At 46.2% G+C, this 16,131-nt stretch overlaps 1 protein-coding gene across 3 annotated transcripts in view; it reads right to left on the reverse strand.

Moving 5' to 3' along the window:
• The window catches only part of LOXHD1 (lipoxygenase homology PLAT domains 1), a 303,909-nt gene that overhangs the window by 29,767 nt on the left and 258,011 nt on the right, over positions 1-16,131 (reverse strand). For all 3 annotated transcript variants that reach the window (XM_075585679.1, XM_075585670.1, XM_075585689.1), the window contains 2 exons: positions 14,030-14,207; positions 5,067-5,252 (listed from right to left, as the gene is read on the reverse strand). In XM_075585679.1, coding sequence (XP_075441794.1) covers positions 5,067-5,252; positions 14,030-14,207 — 364 coding nt within the window. The remainder of the gene's footprint in view (positions 1-5,066; positions 5,253-14,029; positions 14,208-16,131) is intronic.

Below are 16,131 nucleotides of genomic sequence, written 5' to 3' on the forward strand. Positions count from 1 at the left end.
AGGAAACTTCCCTCTGCCTTACGCCGTTGGGTCAGTCGGAGTGACCCCCACAATGCGGATGAGCTTGTGGCCCTCGTAGAAAGGTACAATGCAGCAGAAGAGCACCCGCAACCCACAGTCGTGGAGCAACCCCACTACCCGAGGTTCCAGGACTCTTCCAGAGACGGTAAAAGGGTACCGGGGTTAAGGGGCGCTGAAGAGCGGCGACCACCTTCACGCAGCACCAGCAACAGTGGTTCGCACACTAAGGGCAATAGCCAACATGGGGAGCCGGGAAAAGGCTCTAAGTGGGACACAGACTATGTACCTAAATGTGTAAATTGTCATGAGAGGGGCCACACAGCAAAAATCTGCCCACTAAATGATGAGCCCATGCAATGCAACAGCGTGGAACCTTATTCGCTGTTGTCCCAATGTATGGGCCCTAGCCCAGAGGACCCCTTGAATAACCATCTGTGGGCATTTGTAAAGGTTAATGGTAAGAGGGTTCGGGCACTTCTTGACTCTGGGAGCATGGTCACACTAGTGTCCGAATACCTCTTGCCCATTAAGAAGAAACAGGGAAACAGTTCACAAAGAGTGGCAATTTGTTGTATACATGGGGATAATCATGAATATTCCACTGTTGATGTTTTTTTTGAAACAGAGTTTGGTTCTTTAGATTTCAAGGTGGGTATTGTACCCAAACTGGCACATGATGTGTTAATAGGGACCGACTTTCCCCATTTTCTAAAAATGTGGTCCCCCGCTCAGAATAGCGCCCAGAGTTCAATAGCGGACCATAACGAAGTATTAGAAGAAACAAATCCTTTCCCTTTTTCAGAAATGGAGGTTGACGAGGGCCCAAATAAGAAGGGGGAAAAGGAGGAGTGCTGTAAAATTCCCTTCCCCATCACTACTTTGGTAGGGAATACCCCAAATCAAGATGTTGAGCAGACACTTACCACCCCAGAACCGGATAAGACCCTCGCTGACCTAGAGGTCAGTCCTGGGAGTTTTAAGAAGGCCCAGTGGGAGGACCCCACATTAGCGGTAGCAAGGGGAAATATACGGGACCAGAATAGTACTCCTGGCCAACCAGATAGGTCACTTGCTTACCCCTACTTCGAGGTAGAGAACGACCTAGTATATCGGGTTGATAAAAGGAAATCAGTTACAACTAAACAATTGTTGGTACCACGGACATTCCGTAACGTAGTATTACACCTCGCACATAGTCATCCATTGGGGGGACACCTAGGGGTGGAAAAGACAAAAGAAAAGGTTCTCCGAAGCTTCTATTGGCCTGGGGTTCTGGCAGAAATTACGAATTATTGTTCCTCATGCCCAGAATGTCAGATCACCGCCCCGTTCAAGGCGTACCGCAGCCCATTGGTACCCCTTCCCATAATAGAGGTACCATTTGACCGGATTGCTATGGATCTAGTAGGACCCCTAATAAAGTCTGCTAGGGGACATCAGCATATATTGGTAATATTAGATTATGCCACCCGATATCCGGAGGCAGTTCCCCTACGTAGCACCTCAGCTAAAAACATAGCAAAAGAGTTAGTAGTTCTGTTTTCCCGGGTCGGGATTCCTAAAGAGATTCTATCTGACCAGGGAACACCATTTATGTCCCAAGTAACGAAAGAGCTATGTAAACTCCTAAAAATCAAGCATCTCAGAACCTCAGTCTATCATCCACAAACAGATGGTTTAGTGGAAAGGTTCAATAAAACCTTAAAGAGCATGTTACGGCGGGCGGTTGATAAAGATGGGAAAAACTGGGATTGTTTGTTACCGTACCTGTTATTTGCCATTAGGGAAGTTCCCCAATCATCCACAGGCTTCTCCCCGTTTGAACTATTGTATGGCCGACACCCAAGGGGCTTACTGGATATAGCCAAAGAGACTTGGGAACACGAGGTTACCCCTTACAGAAGTGTAATAGAGCATGTTGCCCAGATGCAGGACCGCATTGCTGCAGTCCTACCCATAGTGAGGGAACACATGGAGAAAGCTCAAGAAGCACAGAGGAATACATATAATAAGGGTGCTAGGGTCAGAATTTTTTCTCCAGGTGATAGGGTACTAGTTCTGGTTCCCACCGTGGAGAGTAAATTCCTTGCTAAATGGCATGGGCCATATGAGGTCTTGGAAAGAGTGGGAAAAGTAAATTACAAGGTGAGACAGCCAGGTAGGAGGAAACCTGAGCAAATTTACCATATAAACCTACTCAAGCCCTGGAAAGATAGAGAAGTCTTGTTAACCCTAGTACCCCCAGGTCCGTCAGAGAATCAAGAAACTGACCCAGAGGTTAGCATAGCTGAAACCCTGTCTGTTCATCAGAAACGAGAGGTTCAGAATTTAGTGAAAAGAAACAAAGAAATCTTCTCTATACGGCCAGGTAGAACTAGCGTAATTGAACATGACCTAGTCTCTGAACCGGGGGTCCGAGTTAACCTTAAACCGTACCGAATCCCAGAGGCCAAAAGAAAGGCTATAAGTTTAGAGGTTAAAAAAATGCTAAAACTAGGTGTAATTGAGGAATCCCAAAGTGGGTGGAACAGCCCTATAGTCTTAGTCCCAAAGCCAGATGGTACAACAAGGTTTTGTAATGACTACCGGAAACTAAACGCGGTGTCAAAATTTGATACTTATCCTATGCCCAGGGTAGATGAACTTGTAGAGAGACTGGGCAAAGCCCGATATCTCACAACCCTAGACCTAACAAAAGGGTACTGGCAGGTTCCCCTCACAGAAAGGGCAAAAGAAAAGACAGCCTTCTCAACCCCAGACGGCCTCTTTCAGTATAAGGTGTTGCCTTTTGGCTTACATGGAGCTCCCGCCACATTCCAAAGAATGATGGATAAAATTTTAAAACCACATGCTCGGTATGCTGCCGCCTACCTGGATGATGTGGTAATCCATAGTGAAGATTGGCAATCCCACCTTCCAAAGGTCCAAGCTGTGCTTGACGCAGTCCGGTCTGCTGGACTAACTGCTAACCCCGCTAAATGCACTATTGGTCTGGAGGAGGCCAAGTATCTGGGATATTCTATTGGCAGAGGTTTACTCAAACCCCAAACACTCAAAGTGGAGGCGATACAAAATTGGCCAAGGCCAGTTACAAAAAAACAAGTAAGGACCTTTTTGGGGTTAATTGGGTACTATAGAAGGTTTATTCCCAATTTTGCAACTAAGGCAACCCCACTAACTGACCTCACAAAAGCAAGAGGACCGCTAATGGTAAAGTGGTCCCCCGAAACCGAACAGGCCTTTAGAAGCCTGAAAGAAGCTCTCTGTGCCCAACCAGTGTTGGTCACACCTGACTTCTCCAAAGAGTTCGTAGTCCAAACCGACGCATCTGAGGTAGGGCTGGGGGCGGTACTCTCCCAGGAGTCTCAAGGTGAGGAGCACCCCATCCTTTATTTAAGTAGGAAACTAAATCCCCAGGAGAAAAATTACTCCATAGTAGAGAAAGAGTGTCTCGCAATAAAGTGGGCTGTAGAGACGCTCAAATACTACCTGTTGGGGAGAAAATTCCGGTTGGTCACAGATCATGCACCCCTTACCTGGATGTGTCAAAACAGGGAAAAAAATGCTAGAGTGACCAGGTGGTTCCTAAGCCTACAACCCTTTAAATTTTCTGTGGAACACAGGTCAGGGCACAAACATGGCAATGCTGACGGGTTGTCAAGGATGCACTCCCTAATATCCATGGTCGCTCATCCCTCGAGGTCTGAGCTGGGGGGGAGGATATGTGACAGAAACCAGGGGATGGTAATAAATTCCGTATATAGGGCTCCCAGGATACTAGACAGTTTCTATCCTGTTTGGCCTGGGAGTGCAGCCTTATAATACATACACTCCATCCCACAGTTTGGCAAGCGCTGGAACTGAGGGATGAGAGATCCAGACCAGAGTTTGTCTGCTGCCTGATTTCTGTCACCTGTCATGCTAATTAGGAATCAGGTATGAAAGACTGATTTCCTGTTTGCTCTGGTCTCCCCACAAGAGCCAGGAGGCTGGAAGGCTGCTGAACTACAGAGGGGAGAAGCCTCTTCCCCAAACAGGTTCAATCTTTCTGTTCATTTGTGTAAGACTGCAAAAGTACCGTGTTTTGATGTTGGAAGTGGAAAAGCCACTTCCAACCCTGAGTCAGGGATATCTAAGTTAAGTTATCGCTCAGGTGAGCAGCTTTTGTTTTGATCTGTTTTCTGTTGTATGCACTGTGGCAGTCTCAGTGCCTGGGACTGAATAAACCAGGCATAGCCTGTTTAAAGGAACAGTACGTGACGCCTCATCATTTAACCTACCCTAAAAGACCGTGTTCTAAACAGTCCCGGACAAACGACGGAGCCCCGGAGTAAGCCGTTTGTCACAATATGTATGCACATATTTCCTCAGTGGATATAAGGAGTTAAAACCTGCTCTGTCTATCACAGTGTCAAGATGGACATGCCTTCCAGCCAATGGCTGTGAGCAGAAGTAAGGACTAAGACCATAAGACACTGAGAAGATGACATCACGGAAAGAGGAGTAGAGATATACAGTAGATAGGCTACTAGGAATATGTGATGGAGAGAGACTCACAAGGAAGCAAAGAGAGAGGATCTGTCCCGAGTAGTCCGGCGGGTGCAGAGCCAAGCAGAACAGCACTTGCCGGAGACAGTGAATAAGATCCAGGAGTGATACATCACCAGAGAAAGGGAGCCCGTGTAAGCTGGGGTTTGAAGCTGTGAGTAAACCAAGTGAGAACGCATCTAGAGGATCGCCCCTACAATGCATCCGTATCCTTTCAAACAGCTAATACCAACCTTTGGGAAGTATCAGGCCTGCAACTGTTTTAATACACATGACTCTACATGAGCTCCAACACTGTTCCGGCACCAAAAGTATCCCATAGTTATCATACAGGCTAACAGGACTAAATTATAGACACTGTGGGAAATTTGATGAGAATTTAGTCCCAAAATGGCATTTTAATTAGAAAAATCCATTGAAGACTATAGAACTGTAAATGAGTTGGACGAGTGAGCTCCAACAGGACTTTTAGTATTTACCACCTTCGTGCAACTTACCTGAGTTGTCGTGCCAAACTCGCACTTTGCAGAGATCTCCAAGGCTCAACATGTCAGAGAACCTAAAAACATCCATCTGGTTCCTTTCAAACTTGTTAGAGTTATCTGACTGCTTCAATGCCAGGGTCCCAGTGTCCCCATTCTCTCCAAAGATGATCAGGAGCACATTGGCATCAGTACCAGCTCCTATAAAAAGGTACGTTCATGAATTAATTATATAGTGGATAAGATTATATTCCCATTTTAACGGGCTAATTACAACAAGGCTTAACCAGCAAAAGATAATAAAAAAGTTCACATCTGCATAGGGTCTCCATGTGAGGAGGGGAGTGGCTGGTTCAGAAAAAAAAGCCATAACTTGTATATATTCAACGCTAACACCTTAACCACTATGCTGCACAAATAGTCTCCATTTCAAGTGTTCTAAATTAGATATATATATATTTTGCTTTTAATGGTTTCTTGATAACCAGATTTTCATAGGGTTTACACCAGGACTATTCCATAGTCAGACTCAGATCCGGTAGCTGACCCCTTGTGCTCTTCACTGAAACCCCACCGCCCAAAAGGCTCCTGCAGCATCTTTCTCCTCATGCCTTCTCTGCGCTACTACTCAGAACTCAGCAGGAGGGAGAGAGCAGCCATGCACCTCTCTGGACCCTATGGGGGTTACTTCTTAGACTGCAGTAGTGCCAATTGGGGCAGTATGGCACGGCAACTCCTACTGAAGTCAATAGGAGTTTCCGTGACATAGTACCCCAATTGGCACAATCACAGTTTAATGAATAACCCCCTTTATGTTTAGGTTGATGGAAATTGGAGCTCTGTGAAAATGAATCGAGTAGCTCTGTTTTATACAATATATATATATATATAGTGTAGACCGCACTCTCTAGAATATATAAATGAAATTGCAGGGTGCCAACGGGACTAGGGGGACCCAAACCCCCTAACCAATCCTACCACACAAAAAGTCCCAGCACACACTGTCTAACGAAGAATGGTACTATGGATTATGTCACTGAAAGATATTTAATGTGAACAAAAGATAGTGCAGAGAGTGATGCAACGCAGCAGTAACATATTGCAACAACAATGATAATGGGGTAAATACAATAGGGAAAAGGGACAGGGGGGGGTGGAAAGAAACAGAAACAGTAACAAATAAATACACCAGGGGTAGGTTCACAAGGGGGGCAACGTAACGTTTCGGTGTGCACACCATTGGAGGAGAGCTGATTTCAGAGAGAGAAAGGGTTGTGTCACCTGATGGTCTGATCGTCATTCATTTTTTGCTCATTACTATTGGTGTAGCCAGGACTTACCTTTGCTAGTTTATAGCAGTACACTGACTTTTGTTCTGAGTTCTTCATTATACATTGGGGCGGTAGGGATAAAGGGAAGTACCTCATAGTCATTCCAGACCTGAGGGAACGGGCTTGAGAAAGGGGTATCCCCCCGAAATGTTACGTTGCCCCCCTTGTGAACCTACCCCTGGTGTATTTATTTGTTACTGTTTCTGTTTCTTCCCCCCCCCTCCCCGTCCCTTTTCTCTATTGTATTTACCCCATTATCATTGTTGTTGCATTATGTTACTACTGCGTTGCATCACACTCTGCATTATCTGTTTTATACATTTCAGGTAACCCATTTCAGTCTAAGATTGCTTGTCTTGTCTTCTTCTGGCAAAGAGACACCCTGTATGTATTTACCTTTTCAACTGAAATGTGGAACAATACTATATCTCAAGAAGGGGGCTCAGCACATCAAACATATCAAACGCAACATAATTAGATCATTTTCTTCTATAAAAGTGCACAGGGGATTTACACAACATTTCAGGGAATGCCCTTTCAGTGGTATGCAGCGTGAGCAATATCTGGGGGAAAGGATACATTTGGCCATAACTGCCCCCTGCTCTTTTGTCAAAATAACGTCTTTGATCATCTTGTGCTGCATCTGTTTGATGCGCTTGTGATGAAATAGGCAGCAAAGGCTTCCTAAAAATCCTAGGATACTCTGCCCTGTTGCCTATTCTCATCTGGGTAACCATGGGTTAATGTTGGGCATCAGGGTTTTGTCCCTTTATTCAATTGTATTAATGTACGTGCAATGTGTGAAAGCAGTGGTGCTGCTTGTTACTGTGTATTGCAATGTACATTGTATTGTGTTGTGATGTACAGTATATGGTGTTTAAATGTTTGAAAGGTGCAATATTGCTTCCCCCCTGTTCAGGGATGGGCGGGGGTTAATCCTGGACTTGTTCACTATTGGAGCATTAACTGCTGGGGCTGCATCCTGTTTTTTCTGCCTGGGATGAGGGCATGTAACAGGGACTTATCCCTGTTGAAGAAACAGCCTCTAAATCCAGCAGGGAGCTGGTTAAGTGCAGCCAGGCAATTGATCAGACTCCACCTGCCTAATGAGAGCTCTGTGAAAGAGTGTCATGTGAGACACAGGAAGGAGATTTTCCTCAGTACACAAGGGTGCTGACAAGAGGTAAGAAGTCTTGAGTGCTCCGAAGGACTGGGCATTGAAAACAAGACAGAAGGGGCCCAGACCTATTTTCCTGGCACACCAAGACACCTGGACACCACTAACCTGAAGGGCCACCTGCTTTAAGGTACCGCTGAGATTTTGGGGGTGGTATACTGTATATCTTACAGATAGGGACTGGGGAGTGAGTTAGCCCTCACATAGGAATAGGTGTTTGTTGTTTTATGTATATTTGTGTTTGCTGTGTTATTTAAAGGAACAGACAATAAAGCCTTATATTAATGTCACCCTAAAACAGTCTCAATTGCATACCTCTGCACACATCTCTTACATATGGTGTTAGAAGTGGGATGAAAGGTGGCCCTTGAAGTTCAAAGGGGCCCGGGGACTGCCTGTGAACATTTTTGTGTTTTTGCCTGCATACGTTCCTGCAAACAGCCCGAGTAACAAAACACGTGCAGAAGAGACCAGATTAAAGGGCTACACATCCAGGCAGGAAAACTACACTGCACTGGAGAAAGCAACAACGCCAGAGTTTGACTGGGAGGACTGCGACAGATGGTGACTCACACAAGGGACTGATGCTGTGACCAGAGTCTACCCCACCACTTGTGGAAAAAAACCCATGGGATTTTAAAATGGCCGTCCAGCTGAAGTTAAATACAGACTCTGCAAGAATGGGGAAGAAAATGTGTTCCTGATGTAAAGAGCCCAGCCACACGGAGCAGTGTCCCTTCAGGCCTTATTTGGATGACGAGGATGATCCCTACGTGGCCCCAGAAAAAGGGCAACAGCCACAGAAATATTTTTTTTCAACGAGCCGAGGAACTGCAGCAGCAAGCAATGCAAAGACCCCAGTACCCCTGATGGAACGGAGTCGTCCAAAGCAAAAAGGCGGAAAAACTAAAAGAAAAGAGGTTCTCCAATTACCATTGAAGGTTCAAACACGTCCGCAGATCCCGCGGAGGAAAAGGGGGGCCGAGATGTCCTGCAGCCTAGAAATTTAGATTTTTTCCTGCGGATCACCGAATATCCCAAGGGGGGCCCAAGGCAGAAGTCATGTACCCCAAAGAAGTGTCTGTCCGGTGCTGACAGTGAGAAACCCTCAAACTATACCAGGGAAGCGGAGCCGGAACCAATGAGTGACGATCCCTTGACCAGCCCTGAAGATGCCCTGAAAAATACCAGGCAGGACTTAGAGAACCGGATGACTGAGCTGAAGACAGCGAACACTATTATTTCTGCCATGGTCAAGAAACAGATCCACTCAGACTAAGTTATTGCTGACTTGCAGCAGAAACAGGAGGTATTTAAAAGAAGGCCCACTGTTTCAGTGTAGAGCTTGGACTATCTCAGAAGGAGTCTCTCAGTCTCCATGCAGAGCTCGGAGGCTTTCAAAAGGAGGTTGACCAACTCAGTACGGACCTCGAATTCTCTCGAACAGAGATTTGCAGTCTCCTTGCCAGGCTGGTATTCTCCCTGAAAGAGTTTCACAGCCTAGGTACCGAGCGGGAGATCTTTCAGAAAGAAGTTCATACATTCAAGATAGAGCTGGATGTTTCTCGCCAGGAGGTCAACAGTATCCGGGCAGAGGTGTACATATCGCAGAATGAGGTTCATACTCTCCGCATAGAACTGGATGCCTCACACCAAGAGATCAGCAGTTGCCGCACAGAAATGGAAGTCTCTAAAAAGGAACTTCATATTCTCGCTGAGGAGCTGGACATCTCTCAAAAAGATGTCCACAGGCTTAATATAGATCTTAAAGTCTCTCAGAAGGAGCTTCAGACCCTCAACCTAGAGATAGACGTCTCACGCCAGGGGACCGGGAGTCTCAAGTCAGAAGTGCGTAAATGGAAGGAGGACTACAAGGAGGCCCTGAATATTACAGAGACTTTAAAAAGAGAAAGCACAAAGCTGAAAGAAGAAAATTCTAACTTGAATGACCACATCAATGAAAAGAATGAAAAGCTGCATGAGCTAGAAAAAAATAAAGAAATTATTGGAAGATGAAAAGTTAGAAGTATTGGAGCAACGCACACAGGCAGAGCACCTACTGCAGAACCAACTGCAAGGTCTGCATACGCACCTCCAGAATGCAGAGGAGAAGCAGCGATCTCTGCAGGTCGAAAATCTGCAGGCTGCTAACGAAGTACAAGTGCTGCAGAAACGTCTGATTACCCAGTTTGTCCCCGGAGAACAGCATGAGGAACTGAAGGCTGCCCTGAACATCACTAAAGCATCACTAGAGGCCAAGCTTAGAGGCCAGGTGACTCGGTACAAGAGGGAGAACAAGAAGGTCCAGAAACTGAGGCAAGCAGCTGCGGCCTGAGCGAAGAAATCCGCAGAGCTCTAAAATATAATGAAGAATGCGTTGATGCACACTCAAAGCAAGCTCCAGAAACAGGATTTTCGCGCTGATGAGCTAAACTTCTTAAAAGGGGAAAAAAGCAGGAGAGTAATTCAGAAGTACTACAAAGCTCTTGTCCAAGCAAGGTTGGAAAGAGAAATGTATCTGTGCAAACGCTCTTCAGCGCTCACCATACAGGCTTCCTACAACAGAGGAATGAAAACTCGTTGGCTAAATCGCCACAATAAAGCAACCTGCCTTTCCCAATCCATATGGAGAATGCAACGTCAAAGAAAGAATTATGAACATTTCAAGCAGCGTGTAATCTTACTCCAGTCAAATGTTAGGAAGTATCTGCAGCAAAGATACTACATAAAAAATGAAGGAAGCTGCTGGTGTGATTCAGTCCAGATATAGGTTCTACATCAAAACCAAGAAAGCTGTGCGTTGCTATAAGCGCACCCGCAGTGGTGTCAGGAAAGAAGAACCGAATTACGACTGAGAAGCGCAATACCAATACAGTTTTGCTACTGTGGTCCCATGGTCCAAGCCATATTCCTCACAATGCAAATAGCCGCTTGAAATATACAGTCTTTGTCTAGATTGAGGCAGAACTGTTTTGGTGTTCACACCTCTACAAGTACAACACTAGGTAACTACCAAACTGAGATGCCACGGGAGTCAATCGGTCTGGACAAAAACTCTACCCAACTTGAACCACCCGTGAATATGGCTACAGAACCCGACGCAGGTGGTCACCCTAAACTCAGGGAAGAAAGAATTGCCCAACGCAGGGGAAAACTCGTCGAGCGACTGAAGAGTACTGAGCTCAAGCATCTTTTTGAGGAGACATTATTGGCCTGGAGAAAGGGCCCCAATCCCAGAGGGACAGAGGGTTTTCTTCCTCCATCCACTCTCATTCGAGCCACAGAGATTTCTCGAATGAGAGTGGAAGGATGGGGTTGGGCCCGAGCTTCCCACAAACAGGGGAGGTATGTAACAGGGACTTATCCCTGTTGAATAAACTGCCTCTAAATCCAGCAGGGAGCTGGTTAAGTGCAGGCAGTCAATTGACCAGACCCACCTGCCTAATGAGAACTATGTGAAAGAGAGACCCACAGGGAACGATCCTAGCACTGGAGGAGTGCCCTTTGTTTTGGAGCATTCAGCTTCAGTGGGTGGCGATCTCCACCACAGCAGCTTAATAGCCAGGTGGCTACCAACTACCTTGGGCTAGGTAGCCAGGAGGTTACAAAGCCACGTTTTCCTGTTGTGTCCGGTAAAAGACTATCTTTGTGCTGGGGCATCCACATGCAGTGGACAGAGGCCCCCCTCACCAACCCAGTAGCCTCCTGGCTATTAGCCATCTCCCAGTACTTTGTTCTATTGAAATGCTGAGAAGATAACCACGGACTGGGGGTGGGTTAAGTGGACTGTTTAGACTCGACATGAGCCCTCACAAGAACTAAGAGGGCCCTGGATCGCTTAGCTCTGGTGGCATCTGGGTGGACTATGATACAGCTCTTTTGTGAATATTTGCCGCCACGCCATTCCTTTTTTTCCTGTATCTGTCCTGGGTGTCAGTAGATACCAAAAGTTCTGGATACCAGTCAGGGATCTTTGGTCGTGAGGTGACAGTGCTGACCCTCTTATTGAGATCGTTTTGCTGTGAAAGCAGCTTCCTCCCAGAGGGAGTCATAAAGTACTTGTATGGCTCGTTAAGATGGAGTTCTCAAATTACAAAATATGTAAAACATGCATAATGGACATAAAACGGCAAGCTACAGTATGCATGCCCAAACTTTTTGACTGCAGAAAACCATGGTAAGCATCAACATATTTTACAGTATGTGATTTGGACTCAAAGTAGGGCCCCTAATTATGGATGCTGTTATGCGGCGTACAGGACGCAACCAGTGGAGTGGGATGAAAAGACTTCAAAATCTTTTGTGGGCTGAGTGGTTACTGCCAGAGCTAGAGAGACTGCTACTCTAATTAGTGTGACAAAAAGTTCCATGCGGCTCCTCCAAATCAATACAATTAGTCTTTGTGGTAACAACCTCAGAAAGTAGTCTCAGCGTGTCCGGCAGCTGGAAATGTCCTTGTTGCAACGAGTCCATAGGTAAAGAATACATTTTAAACCTGATAAAAGGGGAGCTTGCTTTCTTAAAATGTTGTGCCATATGTCATAATAAATGCATACGGTCTCAGTGCTTACCTTTATAGTAATTAGGAGGGGCTTGTGAATGTTGCATGTTTAGGGGCCAGAGTGCTACACCTCATTTCTACACAACAGTCTGAAAGATACACCTTCATATTATCGTTTATTTGTAAAGCGCCAACCTATTCCGCAGTGCAGTACAATGGGGTACAGAGATTTGATAATGATATCAACAGAGTTGCATATAAATAAGGACAAACATACACAAACGGATACAAAGATGAGGTCCCCACTCGTGAGAGTTTACAGTCTAGAGGGAATGAGGGACAATGCACATTCATCTTCTCCATATCAAAGGGGGCTTCAATACATTGCACAGCAAAGAGCGGAAGACCCCCTAAGAGGCGAAAGCATTAGAGAAAAGAACATGGGTTAGAAGGCCTGGCTTCTATCCTGGAGTAACTATACCCAACATACTGCATAGCTAAATCCATCTGTATGGTGCAGGTAACAGACTACAATGGGTCCAGGACACAGCTAAGATGTTAACTGGGTATTGAGGCCTGACTTAGACATGGGGAAAAGACAGTCATACTGATCTATGCTTTATGATACAATACTGCAATTAAATCATGCAGGCAAGAGGCAAGAATCTATGATAAGGAGCCCCAAGAGGGAGAAGGATACTACAGTAAGTGCAGTGCAAAGTCAAGTGATGGCAGTGTTTGTCACCCTGCGGTCAATGGACAGGTTCACTTCTCGACATCCCCTGATGAACAATCGCTTACAGATGCAGTCAGACTCCCCTTCCCCGGGAGGGATGTGGGAAATAAAGCATTTTCAGCCATGTTAGCTGCAGTACCTCAATGTTTGTTTACCAGAGGCCTACGGCTTGTTTCTCCATGCGTTTCCCGCTCACAGGGAACACTAGTATTGCTAAATCTATATAGTAAACCTCGACTTTGTGTACTATTCATTTCGTTTTTTCCTGTTCCCCTTTACCTTGGTTTCTGTTACATTTCAGTTTAAGCGAGTGATGGAAGTGGCTTCAAAAAGGTAGGGGTACTGTATATGACTTAAATAAAAACCCACATGTATTTAACACCAAGGAAATGCTATTATGAATATGTTTTAGAAAGATTTATACATATTTCTGTTTGGAAAGAATATATATTTTTTCCTTTATATAGAAAGTATAAAGTAGAACCATGCTGTCTTAAATATCTCTGCATTCTTTTTGTGTTTTTTACTTTAATTGAAACAAAGGGTCCCTAGAAGCTTAAAAACTGTACCCATAACGACTGGGACCCCCCAGTCCCTGAGATATTTCATTTCAAAAATCCCTTATAAGAATTCGTGTGCCTGGAGTCAGGAAGCCCCGCTGAGGCCATTGTCACTCTGGCAGCCAATAGATATCTGTGACATCATCGTGACATACGCTAACACTGCATCTTCCTGATGTGGGTTTTTTTTGGGGGGGTCGCTGCTTTAATAGTGTAGATGTGTTAATACAAAAGTGGTGGCACTCTGTTTTGTAAATAAATAGCGAGTTGTGCTCCTAGTAATGTCACTCTTAGACACTGGCTTTAGCCTTCTTTCTCTCATTGCCTCATCTGTTATGGTGAGGTTTGTTTTCTTGTCAGCTAGCACAGGGGGATCTCAACTCCAGTCCTCAAGACCCCTCCCAGCAGGTCGGGTTTTAAGGATATCCCTGCTTCAGCACAGGTGGCTCAAAAAGGGGGAAAAATCGGAAGAGCCTGCTTCAACACAGGTGGCTCAATGACTGAGTCACCTGTGCTGAAGCAGGGTTATCATGAAGACCTGTTGGGGGGTCTTGAGGTCTGGAGTTGAGAAACCCTGAGCTAGCCAATATATGCCAAACTGTGTAAGGCTGGACTTTGTATACTGTGCTAAGCTCAATGTAAACATTACTTTCAACTGGATTCAATCACAAACCTGAGACATCGCTGGTCTTAACCTGGATGATGTAAGTTGTGGTGTCTACCATCTCTTCGTCATCTACCACTGCTGCCATTTCGCAGGTCAGTGTCTTCTTATCGCCCTTGGATTTTGACAGCCATTCTTCATATGTAAAGGTTGTTTCATCTTCTGTGACCATGTTTTTCATGACAATCTGATAAGTACAACCACGTATGAAGTATGAAGCTCTGCATTCATAAACCAGTGTTTGACACAGAAATTAAAGTTGATTAATAGCATAAAGGTGGAGTTACATGATGTACGTATTAAAATGGGATGCATGAAGTCCGTGATCAACGACATCATATTTAAATTGTGCTGGTTAAAGTCACAGCATTTAGTCTAATATCGGGAAAGACTTGTAAGACTTCAAAGATCATATGCAAACTATACTGCAAACAGGGCTGTCAACAGGGGGGGTAGCCGGAACAAGTGTCCATGAACCCGGTGGCAGCGGGGGGCCTGGCTGGCCAGTCAGTGCTGGAAGTTGTGCACGGCTGCCGGTCTCTCGTTGCCACCTGGTCCAGCTCTACCCAGCTGCGGGTCTGCCTTTCCCTAACTCTCTCTGTCCCAGGTCCTCTCTCTGACGTCGGCGTTTGAGCTGGAAGCAGTTTCCGGCATGCACCAGCAAGAGAGAAAGGCTTAGCGCAGGACAGTGACGGAGGCCAGCTGCTGGGGAGAGCCAGGGCCAGTGGCAAAGAGAGGGGGAAGCCCGACAGGAGGCCCCCAGCACCCGGAGGAGAGTCGAGGCACCAGAGGTCTGAGACTATCCCGAAGTTAAGTGTGTTTTGTATGTATTTGGGGGGTGAGCGGGGGGGGGGTTGTATGTATTTGTGGGGTGGGTGGTTATATGTATTTCAGTGGTGGTGGGGGGTTGTATTTATTTGTGGGGAAGGGGTTGTATGTGTGGGAGGTGGAGGGGTTTATATGTATTTGGGAGGTTGGGGGTTTGTATGTATGTAGACATGTCTACATCCCCCCTCCCCCCCCCCACTTCCTCCTCACTATGTTGCTCTGCAGGGGAACTACACTCTCCAGAATGCCCCAGGAGCTGAGGTCATGTGACACAGTACAGCCAATCGGGCTGCTAGGGGAGATTGGAACTTTGGGAGCGCTTGAAGTGCAAGCTGACAGTTAGTTCAGTTGGAGTCAGGCCTGAGACAGGGAAGATAAGATCTGGGTGTCAGTGGCATCCAGACTAGGTCATATTAACCCCCTTAGGTTCAAGATAGTTCCCAATCACCTAATTAGATTGTGGCTGCTTAAGGGAAACCCCTAGCTAGGGACATTTCCCCATTAGCTGTATATAGTTAGTTTATAGTGCCAGTGAAGACACCACATTGTAAAGTATAGCCTGTGTGTGTGTGTGTGTGTATCTATATACACGTAGTCACGCAAACGTGACGAAACACGTAGGGCTGGTGACGTCATCACGTGTGGGTGCATGCACGTGGAGTCCTGGGCGTCTTAGTGTTCCAGTCAGCCGTATCCAAGTGCTGGCATTTGATTTATAAAGGAGCAGAGGACGCAGAGGCAGTGGGGGTTACAGCGATCTGTCGCCAGCTTGTGACAGGAGCTGGTTGTGGCTACGAACTGATCAGGTGCACCCTGTAGACTCTGGACTCCCCCACCCCTGTTGACCCCTGTTCACATAGAGATTTCTCTCCCACTACAATGAAGTAAAACTACAATGCCCATGAGCCTCAGCGGAGCCACATGATGCCAGGGAGCGAATAGGAGTGAAGGATTTGGCTGGCAGGAGGAAAGGGAAGCGTGGGGGAGAGACCACGCTAGCAGAGGGTGACGGAGGAGCAAGGGGAGAGGTTGTGTGTGTGCAGGGGGTAAGTGATCCACCTGCGTAGGCCAGATTTCCCCTCAGGCCCCAGTGCAGACCCTGAGTCACCACCAGCTTGTGGTACTGCAGGGAACAGCCCTAGAGGGAGACATCCTATTCCCTTACTGTATTAGCAGACAGGGTCACAGTGTTCTTCCTGCGCTGCTGTGTGTTTAGTGGTTTGGGCTCAAGCTGCTGGACATTACCAAACTCGTGAGAGACTACGCTGGATTGGCAGATCCTT

This window comes from Ascaphus truei, chromosome 1, assembly GCF_040206685.1.
Source record: "Ascaphus truei isolate aAscTru1 chromosome 1, aAscTru1.hap1, whole genome shotgun sequence".
Classification (NCBI taxonomy): domain Eukaryota; kingdom Metazoa; phylum Chordata; class Amphibia; order Anura; family Ascaphidae; genus Ascaphus; species Ascaphus truei.